At 42.0% G+C, this 16624-nt stretch overlaps 1 protein-coding gene across 1 annotated transcript in view; it reads left to right on the top strand.

Annotated features, from left to right (window-relative positions):
* Window positions 1-1205: 1205 nt before the first annotated feature.
* kcnq3 (potassium voltage-gated channel, KQT-like subfamily, member 3) overlaps window positions 1206-16624 on the top strand; it is a gene marked incomplete at both ends in the record, with an annotated part of 75379 nt that continues 59960 nt past the window's right edge. Inside the window, one exon of the mRNA XM_083673308.1 lies at window positions 1206-1510. Within this exon, the coding sequence (XP_083529434.1) occupies window positions 1206-1510 (305 nt within the window). The remainder of the gene's footprint in view (window positions 1511-16624) is intronic.

The raw sequence follows: 16624 nt of genomic DNA, 5'->3' as shown, positions 1-16624 counted from the left end.
CCTTACCAACAGAGTAAAGAGAGCTAATGTTTGCCATGGCATCGAGTACAGGTTTTTGTTGTTTGTCTGCAAGGTGCACAACCAATGTGCAATCTATGGTAGAATCACTATGGTAGATTGTGACAGTGTTAAACATGCAACTTTAATGACAGGGATATTGTCATGATCCAGATACTGCCAACCAACAACACTATGCCTCTTTTAACATGGAGATGTTATATTTTCATCATTTAAAATACACTACGTGCAGCAAAAATAGCATAAGGCATTACCGATAGCAAAAGAATTCCTCTGCCGCTTACCACGAACAAGTAACAAATACAAAAATCGATAGGCAAACTGTTATTCGAGACGCCAAATGAAATCCGTTTACGCGCGTCACAGAGCCTTGAGGTTTTTGGAGATGCCATGTCAGCAACGCATCACGTGCTCCGTGAAGCTTGTGTCTCTTGTGTTTGTGAGAAAAAAAGAAAATGTTCGTCAGTGATGCTTGGTAATGGGCTTCAATTTCACTATCGACTCTACGCAAGGCTCATCTCCTCCCACCCATCTTCTCACAGCGGTTTTTTTGGGAGCGGCAGGTGGAGGCTGGGTGTACTTGGAGACAGAAATCATGCTTTGTCGGGAACGGACGGCAGTGGAACATGGGTAGGCTAGGTCCTAACTCTTTGTGAACGTCTTATTGAAGCCATTGATGCATATCATCCAGTGTGATTTCTCATCTTATTTTAATGTGGAATCTATTAATTTCACATTTTAACAATTCAATTTCTGCTAAGTGAACAGTAGCCTATTGCCTGTCTATTTGCTGGCTATGGATTCTGGGGGTCTATAAAATAATGAACCATGGCAATTGTTGCTCGATGTGGTCGAATGCATCCATTAAAAGCGACACTGTTATTGTTTCGTACTGTAACTACGCTAGAATACCAGTTTCCTAATTTCCGAATCTCATGTTCGCGTCTGTGACACGTCCCCCCCCCCTCTCAATCTCTCTCTTTTTCAATCTCTCCATCCCGCTTTTCTCCCCCCTCCTCCCTCTAGGATATATTCTCTCCAGTCGGACTGACGAGCACCTCCCTTCATGAGAGGGACCACATCCTTAAATGACCCACTGCTGAAGGCATCTTCATCTATCGCCCGGACCATGGCATGCGGCTCACACCAGATCTCCAACAGCGCGGCGCCGAGGCTCAGCAGTGAACATGGGGATCAGGTCCAGAAATGTCGCTAACGGTGCGGAGGAGCAGAGGGACACAAAGACAGCAGCTCTTCCCGGGGACTTGGAACCAGGGACCGGGGCGGACAAAGACGGAGCTCTCCTCCTCGTTGCTCCGGGACGAGATGATTTCAAGAGGTCTTCACAGGGGTTCGGACTGTTGGCCAAGACGCCCCTGGGGTACACACGACCCGTTAAGCGGAATAACCTCAGGAAGCGGAGAATTCAAAACCTTATTTACGATGCGCTTGAGAGACCGCGAGGATGGGCGCTTCTGTACCATGCGTTTGTGTAAGTAGAAAACAGAAAATATCTACAGAATGTTCTACTACTATATTGATTTCACTTGAAGCACTCACTAAGAAAAGTCGTTTACAGAAAACGACACACACAGACACACACACAGACACACACCCTCACACACACACACACGCACACACGCCCACGTTTTTTCAGGCACTAAAACCCACCCAGGTTTGTCTCATTGAGATAAAATCTATTTTTCAAGAGAGACCTGGTCCAGGACAGCAACCAAGGAAAACAATATTTCAGACAAATCACAAATGTAGACACACATACATCACAAAACAAAGGCAAATTACACCCTTACATGACAAACAAGTTACAACCATAACACACTAAAAACAAATTAGACATAGACACATCATAAACAACTTACTTACTTAAACACATATACAATGCAATTACACACACAAACATACAGCACAGCCAAAGATAAAATCAATCATATGTACTACCCTAAGAGCATATTGACAATTACATTCCTCATGTAAACCAACCAACCTTTTAAACTTGTCCAAGGAAACAAGATCCTGGAGTTTCAAACTAGGTTAGAACGAAATCCAAGACCACAGAGCTGTGTAATTAGAACACTTTTTGCCATCATCCATTCTGATTTTTGGAACTGTAAAAAGTAAGGTAGTTAGACAGAGAGTGATGCTGGTATTGATTTTCTGATGTGATCAAAGTTAGCTCCAGATCATGCATATCCCAGTATGTGAGCAGGTCAGAATCATGTCTATGTTCCATTGCAGGGTAACAGAACGTTTTTGTGGTCTGGGTTGGGCTCAGGACAGCATCTATGATAGTACTGTGTGGTCGTGTAGGGGTGTGTTTGTGTGTGTGGTCTGTTAGATGTATTCTCTGTGTGTGTCAGTGAGACTGTCAGAATCCACTCTGCTCCGCAGACTTGTGTTACACAGTGTGTGTGTGTGTGTGTGTGTGTGTGTGTGTGTGTGTGGTCTGTTAGTGTTGTGTTTGAGTGATCTGTTAGTGTTGTGTGTGTGGTGTGTTAGTGTTGTGTGTCTGTGGTTGTGGTCATTGGCCGAAGTTGTTGAACTCTCCTCTCCCAGCCTGTGGTAGGGTCAGGTGTATTCTCTGTGTATCAGTGAGACTATAGTAGGGTCAGATGTATTCTCTGTGTGTGTCAGTGAGACTGTCAGAATCCATTCCGTTCCACAGACTTGTGTTGCAGAGAGATGGGTGCATGCACTTACTCAAGAGGGATGATAGAGGGAGAAAAACAAAAGATAGAGACAGACAGGGAGAGAGATGGATTGAGGGAGGGAAAGGAGTGAGGGAAAAATAGATCAAATATGGAGAGAAACAAAAGAGAGAGGTAGAGGGATATCAGAGAGCACCAGGTAGAAAAATAGAGATAGACAGGGAGAGCAAGAGAGGGAGAGAGAGAGGGAGCGGTATCAGGTAGAGAGAGCTAGGAAGGAACAGATAGAAAGGGAGGAATAGAAGTCAGGGAAAGAGCAAGAGAGGTGGATAGAGATGTTGTGCATCAGCAGTGTTGTTGTGATCCTTGCCCTCAACTTGCCATCCAGACAAACGGGTGCTACTGCAGGAAGCTTTGACTTTTACTTGTGTTTTTTTATGACACATGATGATTTTAAATGGATCTGTATGGCAGGCCTATTTGCTCTTAATAAGATGAGTTGTCAGTTGGCACAGGGTTTGCTCTTAGATGAAAACTGGGGTGTCTAGCTAGTAGATCTGTAGGTGTATCTATCCCTGTGCCGAAAAAAGGATGTTCGCAGTTTACACTTGTTATGTAACTGACTTGTACAGTAGGTTTCCGTCCTCACAAATTGAAGGTTAGCGAAGAATATTTCAGTCCTTAACCTTATGTCTTTGTGAATAAGAGTTTCTCGTGTTAGAGTGGAGCTGTCCCTGGTACTGAAAGATCAGCAAACAGGAAGACAACTGCTGTCAGATCTCACCATAGCTGAACAAAAGCACATTTAGAGATCTCCATTCACCATTTAGAAATGACAGCACTTTTTATACCTAGTCCCCCTATTTCAGGGCACCAAAAGTAATGGGACAATTGGCTTGATAGGTGCTTTGTCACATAATTTGTAAGGCATAAGAGAACTGTCAATATCTAGTATTGATTCTAGGCTTTGTGTTTGTCAACATCGGGACCAAAGCCATGATTAGGCTAAAAAAAACCCATCATGGAACATCATTAACAAGAAAAAAAAAGCACTGGTGAGACTAGGCCAAGGAAGACTTCTACAGGGGATGACAAAAGAATGCTCACCATAATTAAGAAAAACCCCAAAACAACTGTCCCACAGATCAGGAACATTCTCCAGGAGGTAGGCGTGAATGTGTCAGAGACTACCATCCGTAGAATACGTCATCAGTCGAACTACAGAGGCTTCACTGCAAGGTCCAAAAAGCCTGCAGAGGTCTGGACATTTCTTTTTACATGCATTTCATTTCCTGATGATAAGATTTTAAGCAAATGACTTCAAAGTCTTCACTTTCGCATTCAGGAAATTAAATCAAGTATGCATAAATAAAGAGACCTCAATTGGATGGTGTGCAATTACTCTTCAAACATATTGGATTGATTTCACAATCATTTAATGCATTAGCTATTTGCATGTTACCCTGGAACTTAATAACTCTTGCAGCAGGTCAACCACCAAGCAAGGAGGCCCATGGGCTTTAGACTTATCACTGAATGGCATAGCCTATCTTGCCCTTCATTATTTCAAGTTATGATTATAGCAACTAGAGATGTACCGATAACAGCAATAACAACCATGGCTATGTCTCAATCCAAAGCCTAGGCAGCTGCCGGCCTGCTGCCTCTGTGTCTCCAAAGTCACTATCCTTCCAAGGTATTGTTTTTGTCGGAAGGTAACTGAAAAGGAATCTGATTTGAGACAATTTCAAAAGTAGCCCAAGACGAGCCCAAGACGTAGCAATTTCTCTCATGGAATGCGCCCGGACTCCCAAAAGGGGCTGCAGGCTTTTAGGACTATGATCTTCTGTAATAGCCTACACTATCCAGTGGGAAAGGCGCTGTTTGGATAGCGCTCTACCCCGTGAGGGGTTGGCAAAACTCACAAACAGTTGCTCACATCCCCTGAATGCCTCAGTTCTGTTCATGTAGATGCATAGTGTACACAACGGGGCAGAGAGTGTTCTAGGCACCTATTCTCAGGGATGAAAACTGCAGGGGGATGGAAAGAAACACTGCACAACTCCTGTAAGTCATAATAAATGACTTTGGGAACGAACGTGGCGTTAGGATGTACCGTAACCTTTGAATTGGCAAGGGAAAACGGAGTGAAGAATGAATCGAGAGCGCATGGAGGTTGCTAACGCACTTGGCCGTGGTCAAGGCTAGCAACAACAGCATCTTATAAGACAAAGTGTTCATGTCGACGGTCTCCAAAGGCTCAAATCGAGTGCTCATAAGCGCATTGAGCACCAGTGACAAATCCCAAGATGGGACAGGTGGCCTGGAAACCAGACAGATTAGTCGTCTCATCCAGATTGATATGGCCCATTTCGAAACGGTGGCTAGGTAGCCCTTAATGGTGGAAAAGGACTTATCCTGTTAAAGCAGGTCCTGTAAGAAGGAGAGATCAGTGGCTTCGTCATCCAACAGTCTATTCACCAGCTATACACTCTCAGCAAACTATCAGATACACTGGCCTTTACGTACCTATTTCACATTTGGTTTGTTTACAAGGACATGCACATGTTTGGTGCTATTAGAAAACTTAGCGTATGCGCATTTTCAAAGTATCAGTGTCGCCAGCGGGTTAGTGTTCGGCGACGCTGGACCTTTAAGGGCATAAAATTAAAGTATACTTTGAATAAGTACACAGAAGTACAAAGTCAGTACAACTTTAATGTACTTTAAGTAAGAATAATAAATATATATATGTATACAAAATGAATATATTCTAAACATATTATTTATTCCTTAAATCTGTTTATAATACACTTAAGTACACTTTTTTCTGCTTGAGGTAGGATGTTTACATTGTACATAGATGTTTTCCACTTATTTTTCTCAACTTTTCCAGATTAACATGCACCAATGTCAGACATGTCCATGTTGTCATGACAGTGGGTTGTCAATATGAAATCTCACTGTGCCATGCAGCTCTCCAGAACTAAAAACATGTCATGTTGTGATGATGAATGTAATGATACTTAATGTGTTCACTCCGAATACAAAGTAAATGACTGTGCGGGAAGATGAAGGAGCTCCGTCTGAGTAGAAACAGCTATACTCATCGTATTGATCAATATTTTCATTGTAACAATTTTGAGCAATGGCAGTAACAGTAGTATAAATATATATCATTTATTGTCCAAACAATGTGAAGATATGAATTTGGATGCACTCACAATACAGTACATGAGCAACTTTGTTTTCATATCTGGATGACATGAAAGAAGAATTAGGCTGTGTATGTATGTTCAGTAGCCACTCAGATACAGTAGATATCAATGGAGTCTGTGGTTTGGCCTAATGATACTTACTTACTTACTTACTACTGAACGTATTTGAATGCATTATTATGTGGATGCGCCTTGTCATGCTGTTATTAGTTATGAGCAGATGCTGTGTTATTTCTCTCATATGGCACAATTGCATCTCAACAAAGCCCCCAAACCACAAAGGCTATTAGTAATTCATGTGAGCTGTCCGTAAGTGGATGGGTGGCTCCCATTTTTTGTGATGAGCTCCAATTGGTTGAATTGACTCCCACAGGTGGGCTGCCTGAAGTATCTGGATTTGTAGTTTTCTCTGTAGGGCATCGCAAAGGGAAACAGCTGTTATTGTCTTAATGATGTAGGTCCTTGTGAGTGGGTCTTTTTATGACATACTCTTAAAGAGCACTTAGGTCTTTGTAAAACACCCTCTATGAGGCTGGATTATGAGGACATACATTACAGTAAGAGGATGAGAGTGGCAGGTGTTATTAAGGATGAGGGATGGGGTAAAAGCCACTCATTAGACCTTTATGAGACCCACTCCCCCACCAACACACACACACACACACACACACACAGATAATGTGGTTTGTGTGAGAGTGTGTGTCAAATGACTTGGTTAAAGTGTGTGTACTGTATGTCTCTGTATGAGGTGAGTAGAATTGTGGGTTACTTTTAAGTGGTAGTATTTAAGCACATTTTAAGCTAGTCATGGGGGATGTACTGTATCCAGAATGCATTCACTGAACCCCCCAGGTCTTTTTTTATGCTCCATGTGTGAAAATTGCTCATGTCGTCTGTGATTCAGCATTTTCGCACTTTAACCCGGCCGATCCAGTTTCCCTGATGACACCACGAGGACGTGCTCTGTGCACAATTATTCCAAACACCAGAACAAATCCGATTGTCTAGTGTTATCAGCACTCATCCATTTCCCCTCCCCTCCACCCCCCTCCACCACTACAGAGGCACATTCCGCTATGCTTTCCCCAGGTCCAGACAAGCGTAATGGGTAAGGCGTCCAAGTTCTCCCACCCCTCCTCAGTCCACCAGGGACATTACTTTAGCGGCCTAGCTGCTGAAGGATGATGCCATCCAATTTAATTATGTCAAGTAGGCCAACAAGAAGCATTTGAGCTCTCAGGAACCTGTCCTTCACCACAGTTAGGCAACAAACAGCACTAGGTGTCAGAGTATCAGAGGTCCTTGTTTCAGTTTAATAACATTTTAGACTTTAACAGTAAAATGTCAGGCCATAAAATTTACTTTCTGGTCTACCAGTCAAGGTTCGCACTTATCCCTGTGTCAAAATACTGCTGAATATTTCCCCCTGCATGTTTTCTATCTCGTGCTGTCGAGTGTAGTTGAATTTTACTCTAATGCTTTATTTTGGAAGGTTGGAATTAAGAACACTCATAGACTCGGGGGTTGGATTTGAAAGAAGAAGCATGAGTGAGATGCGCATAAGTTACAGTCAGCTGGAGGAGGCAGGAGCAACAGGAGTGTTGTCACAAATGTTGAATCAATGGTGATAATAATGATAATCGTAATTGTGATCACACCACTTTTGTTTTAAATTGAATCATACTGTAGTATTCGCGAACCATTGTTGGCTACCCGCCAAAGTGGTTGGCAAGATTTACAGATTTACCCGCAATGTCAAAATCTACCGCCCATTTGGCCCAGTGTGGTAATTTGTTTTCATTGAGAAGTAAACTGCTTGCAAACAACCATTAACATGTCATCCATATCAAGAGCTTAAAGAAACAACTACACTGCCCTGCGTAAGTAATGGGAAAGTGAAAGATTTTTTCTTCTTTTGGCTCTATACTCCAAAAGCTTGGATTTTAAATCAAACAATTACTATAAGGTTAAGTAGAGATTCACAGCTTTTATTTGAGGGTTAGGGTACATATTGGTTTCACCATTTAGAAATGACAACACTTTTTACATCCCCAAAACAACTATCCTACAGATCAGGAACACTCTCCAGGAGGTAGGCGTGAATGTGTCAGAGACTATCATCCGCAGAATACGTCACCAGCCAAACTACAGAGGCTTCACTGCAAGGTGCAAACCACTAGTTATCCTCAAAAAGGAAAGTAGTTGAAAGAAAGTGAGATAAAATGATGGATGGGTAAAAGATGGTCAGATGGTAGGAGAGAGACATGACAAAAGGTTATAGGACTGTTAAGGTAAGTAAGATATATATACAGTTAGGTCCATATATATTTGGACTCTGACACAATTTTTGTTATTTTAGCTGTTTACCAAAGCATAATCAAGATACAGTTATATAATGAATATGGGCTCTTTAATATGTAGCCCCCTCTTTTTCAAGGGACCAAAAGTAATTGGACAGTTGACTCAAAAGCAGTTTCATGGACAGGTGTGGGCTATTCCTTTGTTATTTCTTTATCAATTAAGCAGGTAAAAGGTCTGGGTTGATTCCATATGTGGCATTTGCATTTGGAAGCTGTTGCTGTGAACACACAACATGCGGTCAAAGGAGCTCTCAATGCAAGTGAAACAGGCCATCCTTACGCTGCAAAAACAAAAAAAATCCATCAGAGAGATTAGCGGCCAAATTAGGAGTGGCCAAATCAAAAGTTTGATACATTCTGAGAGATAAAGAACGTACTGGTGAGCTCAGCAACACAAAAAGGCCTGAATGTCCATGGAAGACAACACTGGTGGATGATCGCAGGATCCTTCACATGGTAAAGAAAAACCCCTTCACAACATCTAGCCAAGTGAAGAACACTCTCCAGGAAGTAGGCATATCATTATCCAAGTCTACCATAAAAAGAAGACTTCACGAGAGCAAAGACAGAGGGTTCACCACAAGATGCAAACCATTCATAAACCTCAAGAATAGAAAGGCCAGATTAGACTTTGCCAAAAAACAGCCAGCCCAGTTCTGGAACAGCATTCTTTGGACAGATGAAACTACGATCAACCTGTACCAGCATGAAGAAAAAAGTATGGAGAAGGCTTGGAACTGCTCATGGTCAGAAGCATACCACATCATCTATAAAACACGGTGGAGGCAGTGTGATGGCAAGGGCATGCATGGCTTCCAATGGCACTAGGTCACTAGTGTTTATTGATGATGTGACAGAAGACAGAAGCAGCCGGATGAATGCAGTCCTACCCCAAGCAGAAGTGTTTAGGGATATACTGTCTGCTCAGATTCAGCCAAATTCAGCAAAGTTGATTGGACGGCGCTTCACAGTACAGACGGACAATGACCCAAAACATACTGCGAAAGCAGCCCAGGAGTTTTTTAAGGCAAAGAGTGGAATATTCTGCAATGGCCGAAGTCAATCACCTGATCTCAACCTGATCGAGCATGCATTTCACTTGCTGAAGACAAAACTAAAGGCAGAAAGACCCACAAACAACTGAAGACAGCTGCAGTAAAGGCCTGGCAAAGCATCACCAAGGAGAAAACCCAACATTTGGTGTTGTCCATGGGTTCCAGACTTCAGGCAGTCATTGCCTGCAAAGGATTCTCGACAAAGTATTAAAAATGAACATTTTATTTATGTTAATTTGTCCAATTACATTTGAGCCCCTGAAAATAGGGGACTGTGTATAAAAATGGTTGCAATTCCTAAACGTTTCATACAATATTTTTGTTCAACCCCTTGAATTAAAGCTGAAAGTCTGCACTTTAATTGCATCTCGATTGTTTCATTTCAAATCCATTGCGGTGGCGTACAGAGCCAAAATTCTGAAAAGTCACTGTCCAAATATTTCTGGACCTAACTGTTTATATAAAGAGTGTAAGGTGGTTTTATTGGGGTAGAACTGATCGCCAAGAGAACACATTATTGTGTAATCAAGAATGAGTTCTGCAGGTCTCATGCAGTCCTGAAAGCTCCATGGCAATTGCAGTAACAATGGAGCTCAAAGAATGTTGGTCTGAATCAACATTCCACCATGTGATGGCATAACTGCACACCAGAAGCGGAATTGTATACCGTCAACCGACTGACAACACACTAATTACAGCAGAGCTATAGTTATTGTCAGAGAGGGGTATGAGGAGCATTTATGACATCATTTGGCTTGATCATCTTCATGGGTAATTTCCTTATGAAAATAGTGATCTTTTAAATATTTGTTCATAGCATATATGTAGGCTAGTTGTTAGCTCAAGTAGCCTAGCTAAAGGTACACCTATATCTAATCTGTTTCCGTTTTTATTGTTATTATGCAGCTAACTTCGGCTATAGACATGTAATTTCAATGACTGATCCCTGGCATTTGTTGCTCATAATATAACCAGGTTTTGAGTTGAAGCTGGGAGCTGCATCAACAGCTCTTGATGCACATCTTGATGCTTCTGGTGTGCGGTAGACCAATTGAAAACGATGGTAGCATCAGTAAAAAGAGTCTGATGCTGACGTTTGAGTCCGCGGTAGGCTTTAGAGGTTTTGTAGTTACAAAAAGCTTAATAGTTTTAAAAGTTTAATAGGTATCAGAAAGCTTTTATCAGGGTTGATCATTTTGAGTTTTTGGCACATTAACTAGATTCATCTTTATTGTCATTGCACGAGTACAAGTACTGAGACAACGAAATGTAGTTTGGCATCTAACCAGATGCAAATAGTGCAAATAGTGGTATAGCACAAAATATATGATATTGTAGACAGTGCATGGAATTACATTGAGTATAAATAAATTAATATAATAAGTGAATATACATAAGATGAATATCAATGTGATATGTACAGTTGAACAAGAACAATAGGTCTTGAGGTATGTTACATATATGTAAGATGTATAATTAGAGACCAATATAATAAATATGCTATGTGCAAACAAGCAGTAGTGCAAAAGCTAAATTGAAGTCCTGAGTTTGCAGCCAGTATAGGTATGGGGGGAGGGTACACTGATACTGGTAGTCAATGTTCCTCTTGTTAGCGGGTGGAGGGGGGGCGGCTGGTAGGGAAGAGGGGGGGGGATTCTAAGTTCAGCAGAGTAACAGCTGCAGGGAAGAAGCTGATCCTGAGCCTGCTGGTGCGGGGACGGAGACTCCTGTACTGCCTCCCGGATGGGAGGAGGGCAAACAGTCCGTAGCTGGGGTGAGAGATGTCCCTACTGATGCCTTGCGCCCTCCACAGACACCGCCTGCGCTGGAGGACCTCGATGGCAGGGAGTTGGGCACCGGTAATGTACTGGGTGGTTTTCACCACCCGTTGCAGGGCAGAGACAGAGCAGGTGCCATACCGCACTGTGATGCAGTTTGTCAGAATCTTTTCAATGGTGCACCAATAGAAGTTCATAGGAGACAGATGGGCTTTCTTCAATCTCCTCAGGAAGTATAGACGCTGCTGTGCCTTTTTGACCAGGGTGGAGGAGTTGAGGGTCCAAGAGAAGTCCTCTGAGATGTGGACAGGAACTTGAAGTTGGAGACACGCTCCACCTCCATCCCATTGATGTAAATGGGGGTGTGTTTGTAGCCCCCAGCTTTCCTGTAGTCCACAATGAGCTCCTTGGTCTTCTTGGTGTTGAGGGCCAGGTTGTTTTCGGCACACCACACCGCCAGGTGCTGGACCTCCTCCCTTTAGGCCGGCTCATCGTTGTTACTGATCAGGCCTACCACCGTGGTGTCGTGGTATGATGGTGTTAAAGCCATGCACAGGCACGCAGTCGTGGGTGAAGAGGGAGTAGAGGACAGGGCTTAGCACACAGCCCTGTGGGAAACTGGTGTTCAGGGTCAGGAGGTGTGATTGTCTAACCTAACAAACTGGGGTGTGTTGGTCAGGAAGTCCAGGGTCCAGTTGCAGAGGGAGGTGCTGATGCCAAGGTCACTGAGTTTGGTGACTTGGAGGGGATGATGAATGCTGGTCAGAGGGTGGCATATAGGCATATCTATGAGAGAAGGTAAGAGGATTGTAAAGGTAAGATAGATGGTTTTATTAGAACTTTGGGGTAGAAGTGGTTGCCATGAGAGTGCATTGTTGTGTAATCATTCTAAGAATGATCTGCAGGTCTCATGCTGTTTTTATACTGGAACTGAGTACTGAAAGTTCCTTGGCAAGTTGCTGTAACAATGTGGCTCCCAGAATGTGAACCAGATGATCGTTTTTGGAGTTACAAAAAGCTTAATAGTTTAAAAAGTGTATTGGTATAAACAAGATTTTATCAGGCTTGACGAGTTTTTGGTACATTTTACAGTTGGATTGGTGTAAAGGTGTAAGAGCAGCGGCCATCTTTTGGTTCCCATAGACTTTTATGTTAAAAAGTGCACTTTCAAGTTTGTATAGTTTAAAAACTTTAATAGGTATCAAAACCAAAAGTCATAGCAACATGAAATAGACCTCTCTGCACATTGTAAAGTTGGATTGATGTGAATAGCTTAAACGTTGTAGGAAGAGTAACACTGGGAAGAATTGGAATAATAATAACTACAAAAATAAGTTCTAGAAGAAACTTTGTGGGCTTGCAAAGTCTTATTTTTAGTCTTAAAACTTTTAAGTTTAAAGATGGTTTGGACGATAGATTGCTGGACAGTGAAATTGAGATCTTGAATGGATAGATGAGAGAGGGGAGGTATGGATGGATTGATGGTTGGTTGGTTGGATAGATAGATAGATAGATAGATAGATGGAAGAGAGGATGGATAGATAAGAGGTAGATCAATACAATTAAGAAGTTAATCAGTATGGGTTATACGGTACTGAGTTATACCGCATCCTAATCTCTCCCACTATAATCAGTTTGTGTGTCTTAATCAGCCACGTCCGTCAAAAGGCTCTGCGTACAGTACATGTAGGCTCTGTCTCTGTTTCAGAGGCGCGCACTGCCTAGTTCCATCCACTGTGGTGTTGTCTTGCTGTGTCATCTGATGGATCATATCAGGACAGCCTCTATAGTGTGCAGCACGTTGACACATACGACAGAGTATATTAGGATGAGGTGTGAAGCAGTAGTGGTTGAAAGTGCGGTAGAACTGGTAGCAAAGAGATTGCATTGTTATGTAATCATTCTAAGAATGGGTTCTGCTGGTCTCTTGTTGTTTTTATTCAAGGTCTGAAAGTTCCATAGCAGTTGCAGTAACAATGGAGTAACAATGAAGCTCACAGAATGTTGGCCTAAATCAACATTCCTTCATGTTAATGATTTGGGTTAAGGGTTAGGGTTCGAGAGTTTTTGAGTTATAAAAAGTGGAATAGTTAAAAGTGGAAAAAATGTCGGTACAGTGTCAAAACCAAAAGTCACAGAGAAGCGCGCCTCACTTATTTTAGTCAAAAGCACATTTTGTGGCCACAAGCCCATAGGCCTGTTGTTTTAATTATGAGTATATTTTTCAGATTATACCAAATAGACATCTAATAACATTTGCAAAACATAAACAAATTGGAAAAAATGCAACAATGGCGTTTGTTTGCTCTGTCCCCAGGGTGGTATGGTTACTGTGACATCCCTAGTGGCCTATGTGGTTTCAATGAGGTAGAACTGGTAGCCAAGATTGTGCATTGTTGTGTAATCATTCTAAGAATGTTTTGGGGAGTTGTGTTGTGGAGTTGCTGAAGCAAGCTCACTAATAATACAAATAAATATCAGCAAGAACAATAGTTGGACTTACTGAAGCAAGCTATCCAAATGTTCTTAGCTATGATATTACTTTTGAAAATATCACAATACTGTATACGATAATATCCTCCAAGTACATTATGGTTGAGACAAGGTTGGTGAGCAAAAATGATTGAACTGAATCGCATATCTGTGTCTGGGTGGTGTTGTAAATAGTCTGGTGAAACAAAGAGACATGTTTTCAATGCTAGATGTCCTTTGCCTTGCAAAAAGTGGGACACTGCACTAGTTATGCACATATCTTTAAGAACTTTTACAGACAAAGAACAATGTCATGATACGCTCCAAATATTACAGCATGCTCCAACCCTAATCATGACACAATGTGATTCAATATTTGAAACACACACACACACACACACACACACACACACACACACACACACACACACACACACACACACACACACACACAGCTTGAAGCCTTCCTCTTCTAGTCTGGTCATTACTGAGTGTCTTTCCCTGCCCTCTCCCAGTCCTCTTAAAGGAGACGGCGATCAATAGTGCAGGGTTCAGCAGAGGCACCCTGAGGAGGATGCTGTTACCAAGAAAGGAAAGGAGATCGGCCCCTGTAAGGGGAAGCCCCTCTCCATGGCTAGGGCTGAGCGACAACACGTGAAATATCTGTGGTTATGATCAGGGTCTGGCTTTGTATGCTGCTGGCACAAAGGAGAATTGAGTTTCAAGGAGAGACATAACTGAGAACTGAGAGTCAAGGGAGTAAGGGTTTGAATAACCACATTTTCTGCATCAAGTGAATCATTCTTTCCTCCTTTTTGTGTAGCCTAGTGAGCATCATAAACCCAAGGAGAAGACAAGTGGGTCACGTAGATGGCTCTAGTAGAGCTTTACACAATGTGGAACAACACACGCGTATAAACAAAGATTCCAAGGCAATCACAAGGCCTTTTATATTGGATATGACATGTTCAATGTCAAATATGTGCAGGGCAATGTAATAATAAGAGGACTATAACCTATTTGGTGTTTAGCTGGTTAGCTAGCTACAGTACAGTAAAAACACCTGTTACAGTGAAAAAGATGAGTAGGAAAGACAATGCAACCCTCACACTCATACTGTATGTATGAGTCATGTCTTTGGTGTGGAACCAGAGAGAGTGTCATCAATAAGAGCAGAGCTGCAGTGTCTGGTTGATGGATGGATAAGCTGCAATAGAACAATGTTGCTCAAGTACAGCTTCAACATATTCCTGAGGTATACTATAGCCTCAACAGTGTGAAAAATGTTGAGATATTAAAGACTGCCCTTTTCTTTTACAAAACACCACATCACACACTCCTCTCCTCTGTTACCTTACTGTCTTTTCATCTTTTTAATCTCCTCTGAAAATATGTGTGTTTGGAGGAGCTGGTTAGCCCTAATGAACTTGATAGTGCAGTGATATTTCTGTGTCATAATTGTATGTGTGGCTTCTGGAACACAGATATTCAGTTAATGTCCACTTACATGACCATTGACTGTGGAAATATTGTGTTTTGTTGGATATAATACTGTAGTAGTGATGCAGAAAATAAAACAAATGATCTCCATGGGTGGACACCACGATCACTGGTAGTTGTTTAGGGATGCCACCACAAGTCATACACCATAGCATTAAACCCTATCTGTCACTGATAAAAGCTTCCATAAGGGGATAGATAGGATTAGGATTTGACATAACATATGTCGTAAGCAGTCCTAGCAGTTGATACCGCCTATACTGTGGTATGAAGTGGAATTCCATAATGACTATTAGGTTGTCAGTTGGCCTACACATTCATGTTAAGTGTGACATAAGCTGATACATATGAGACATAAACTGCTATTGCTAACATGAGCTCATAACATGTGTTATGTCATTCCTTCTCCACCACAAAATGGTGACTGAGCATTTGAGTAATGTGACTCTGAATATGGTCCATCTCAGTTCATTATCATCTCAGTGTTGTTCCTCCTGAAGCCTGGCTAGGACAATTGCTTTCTCTTCATTAGCCAGTGATGTACGACTGGCTGCTTCTTCTCAGTACTGTTCTAGAGCTTGTGGCAATGATACTGTAGCATGGCCCAGGCTATTTAGGGACATTACTGTAGCCAGAACCATTGGCTTGTCTGAGCGACTCCATGCTAATCGTGTTAGAATCTTCCTGTCCAGCTTTATCGGCCGTTGGAATCATAGAGATTTACTGTAGTCAGGGTCAACTGGAGGCTCAGCTTACCAACATTGGGAGCTCTTCAGTTGAATTTTCTCAGTTTGTGTTTGCAATGAAATTGTAGTCAATTACAAGGGACTTTTTTTGTTATGACTGTACAGATTATGGGGCCAATTTAATAGATTTGTTGGCGGGGTTGTTTTGCGGCTTTACACATGACGGGACCGACCTGAACCGTACTGTGCTGGTTTGGATATTTCCTTTTCATACTGTCCTTTCCAGCACTGTTACAACAGATTCGTAACCTTGCCATAACAGCACAGCTCAGTTGGCTCCATAGTGTGATTATGGTATTAGTGTGCTACTAGAGCCTATGAGTCATGGCAAGCAAGAAGAGTGTTTTACAAAATATATGCAGCGATCTCTGCCTATATTTAAATGAACACAGAGAAAGAGAAAGATATATGTAGTGATCTCTGCCTATATTCAAATGAACACAGAGAAAGAGAAAGGGGAGACAGAGCCAGACAGAGAGGGAAAGGGATACACTGTTACGTTCAACATCAGCAGTTTTGTCTTGAACAAGTAGTGATCCTTGCCTCTCTTCCTGGCACTCAGACAAGCCGATGTCTCTGTTGGCAGACAGTCCATGTTCCATGTTCTCCCATGGCTTTTATATTGCACTGGAAAAATGAAAGCCTTGCAAAGCTAACATCTGTGTCAATACATCAATACATCTGTATCAATACATCAATTGAATCACAGGTTCATTTTGGCAGCAATTAAACCACTTCCATGGCAATTCCATTTTTGAGATGGAATTTTCCACTTTACTAGACTCCTCCATCTTAAAGCCCGACATAAAGC

The sequence above is a fragment of the Argentina silus genome (assembly GCF_951799395.1).
Source record: "Argentina silus genome assembly, chromosome: 1".
Lineage (NCBI taxonomy): Eukaryota > Metazoa > Chordata > Actinopteri > Argentiniformes > Argentinidae > Argentina > Argentina silus.
The sequence above is the reverse complement of the archived record's forward strand: the minus strand, read 5'-3'. Positions and strand labels throughout refer to the sequence as shown.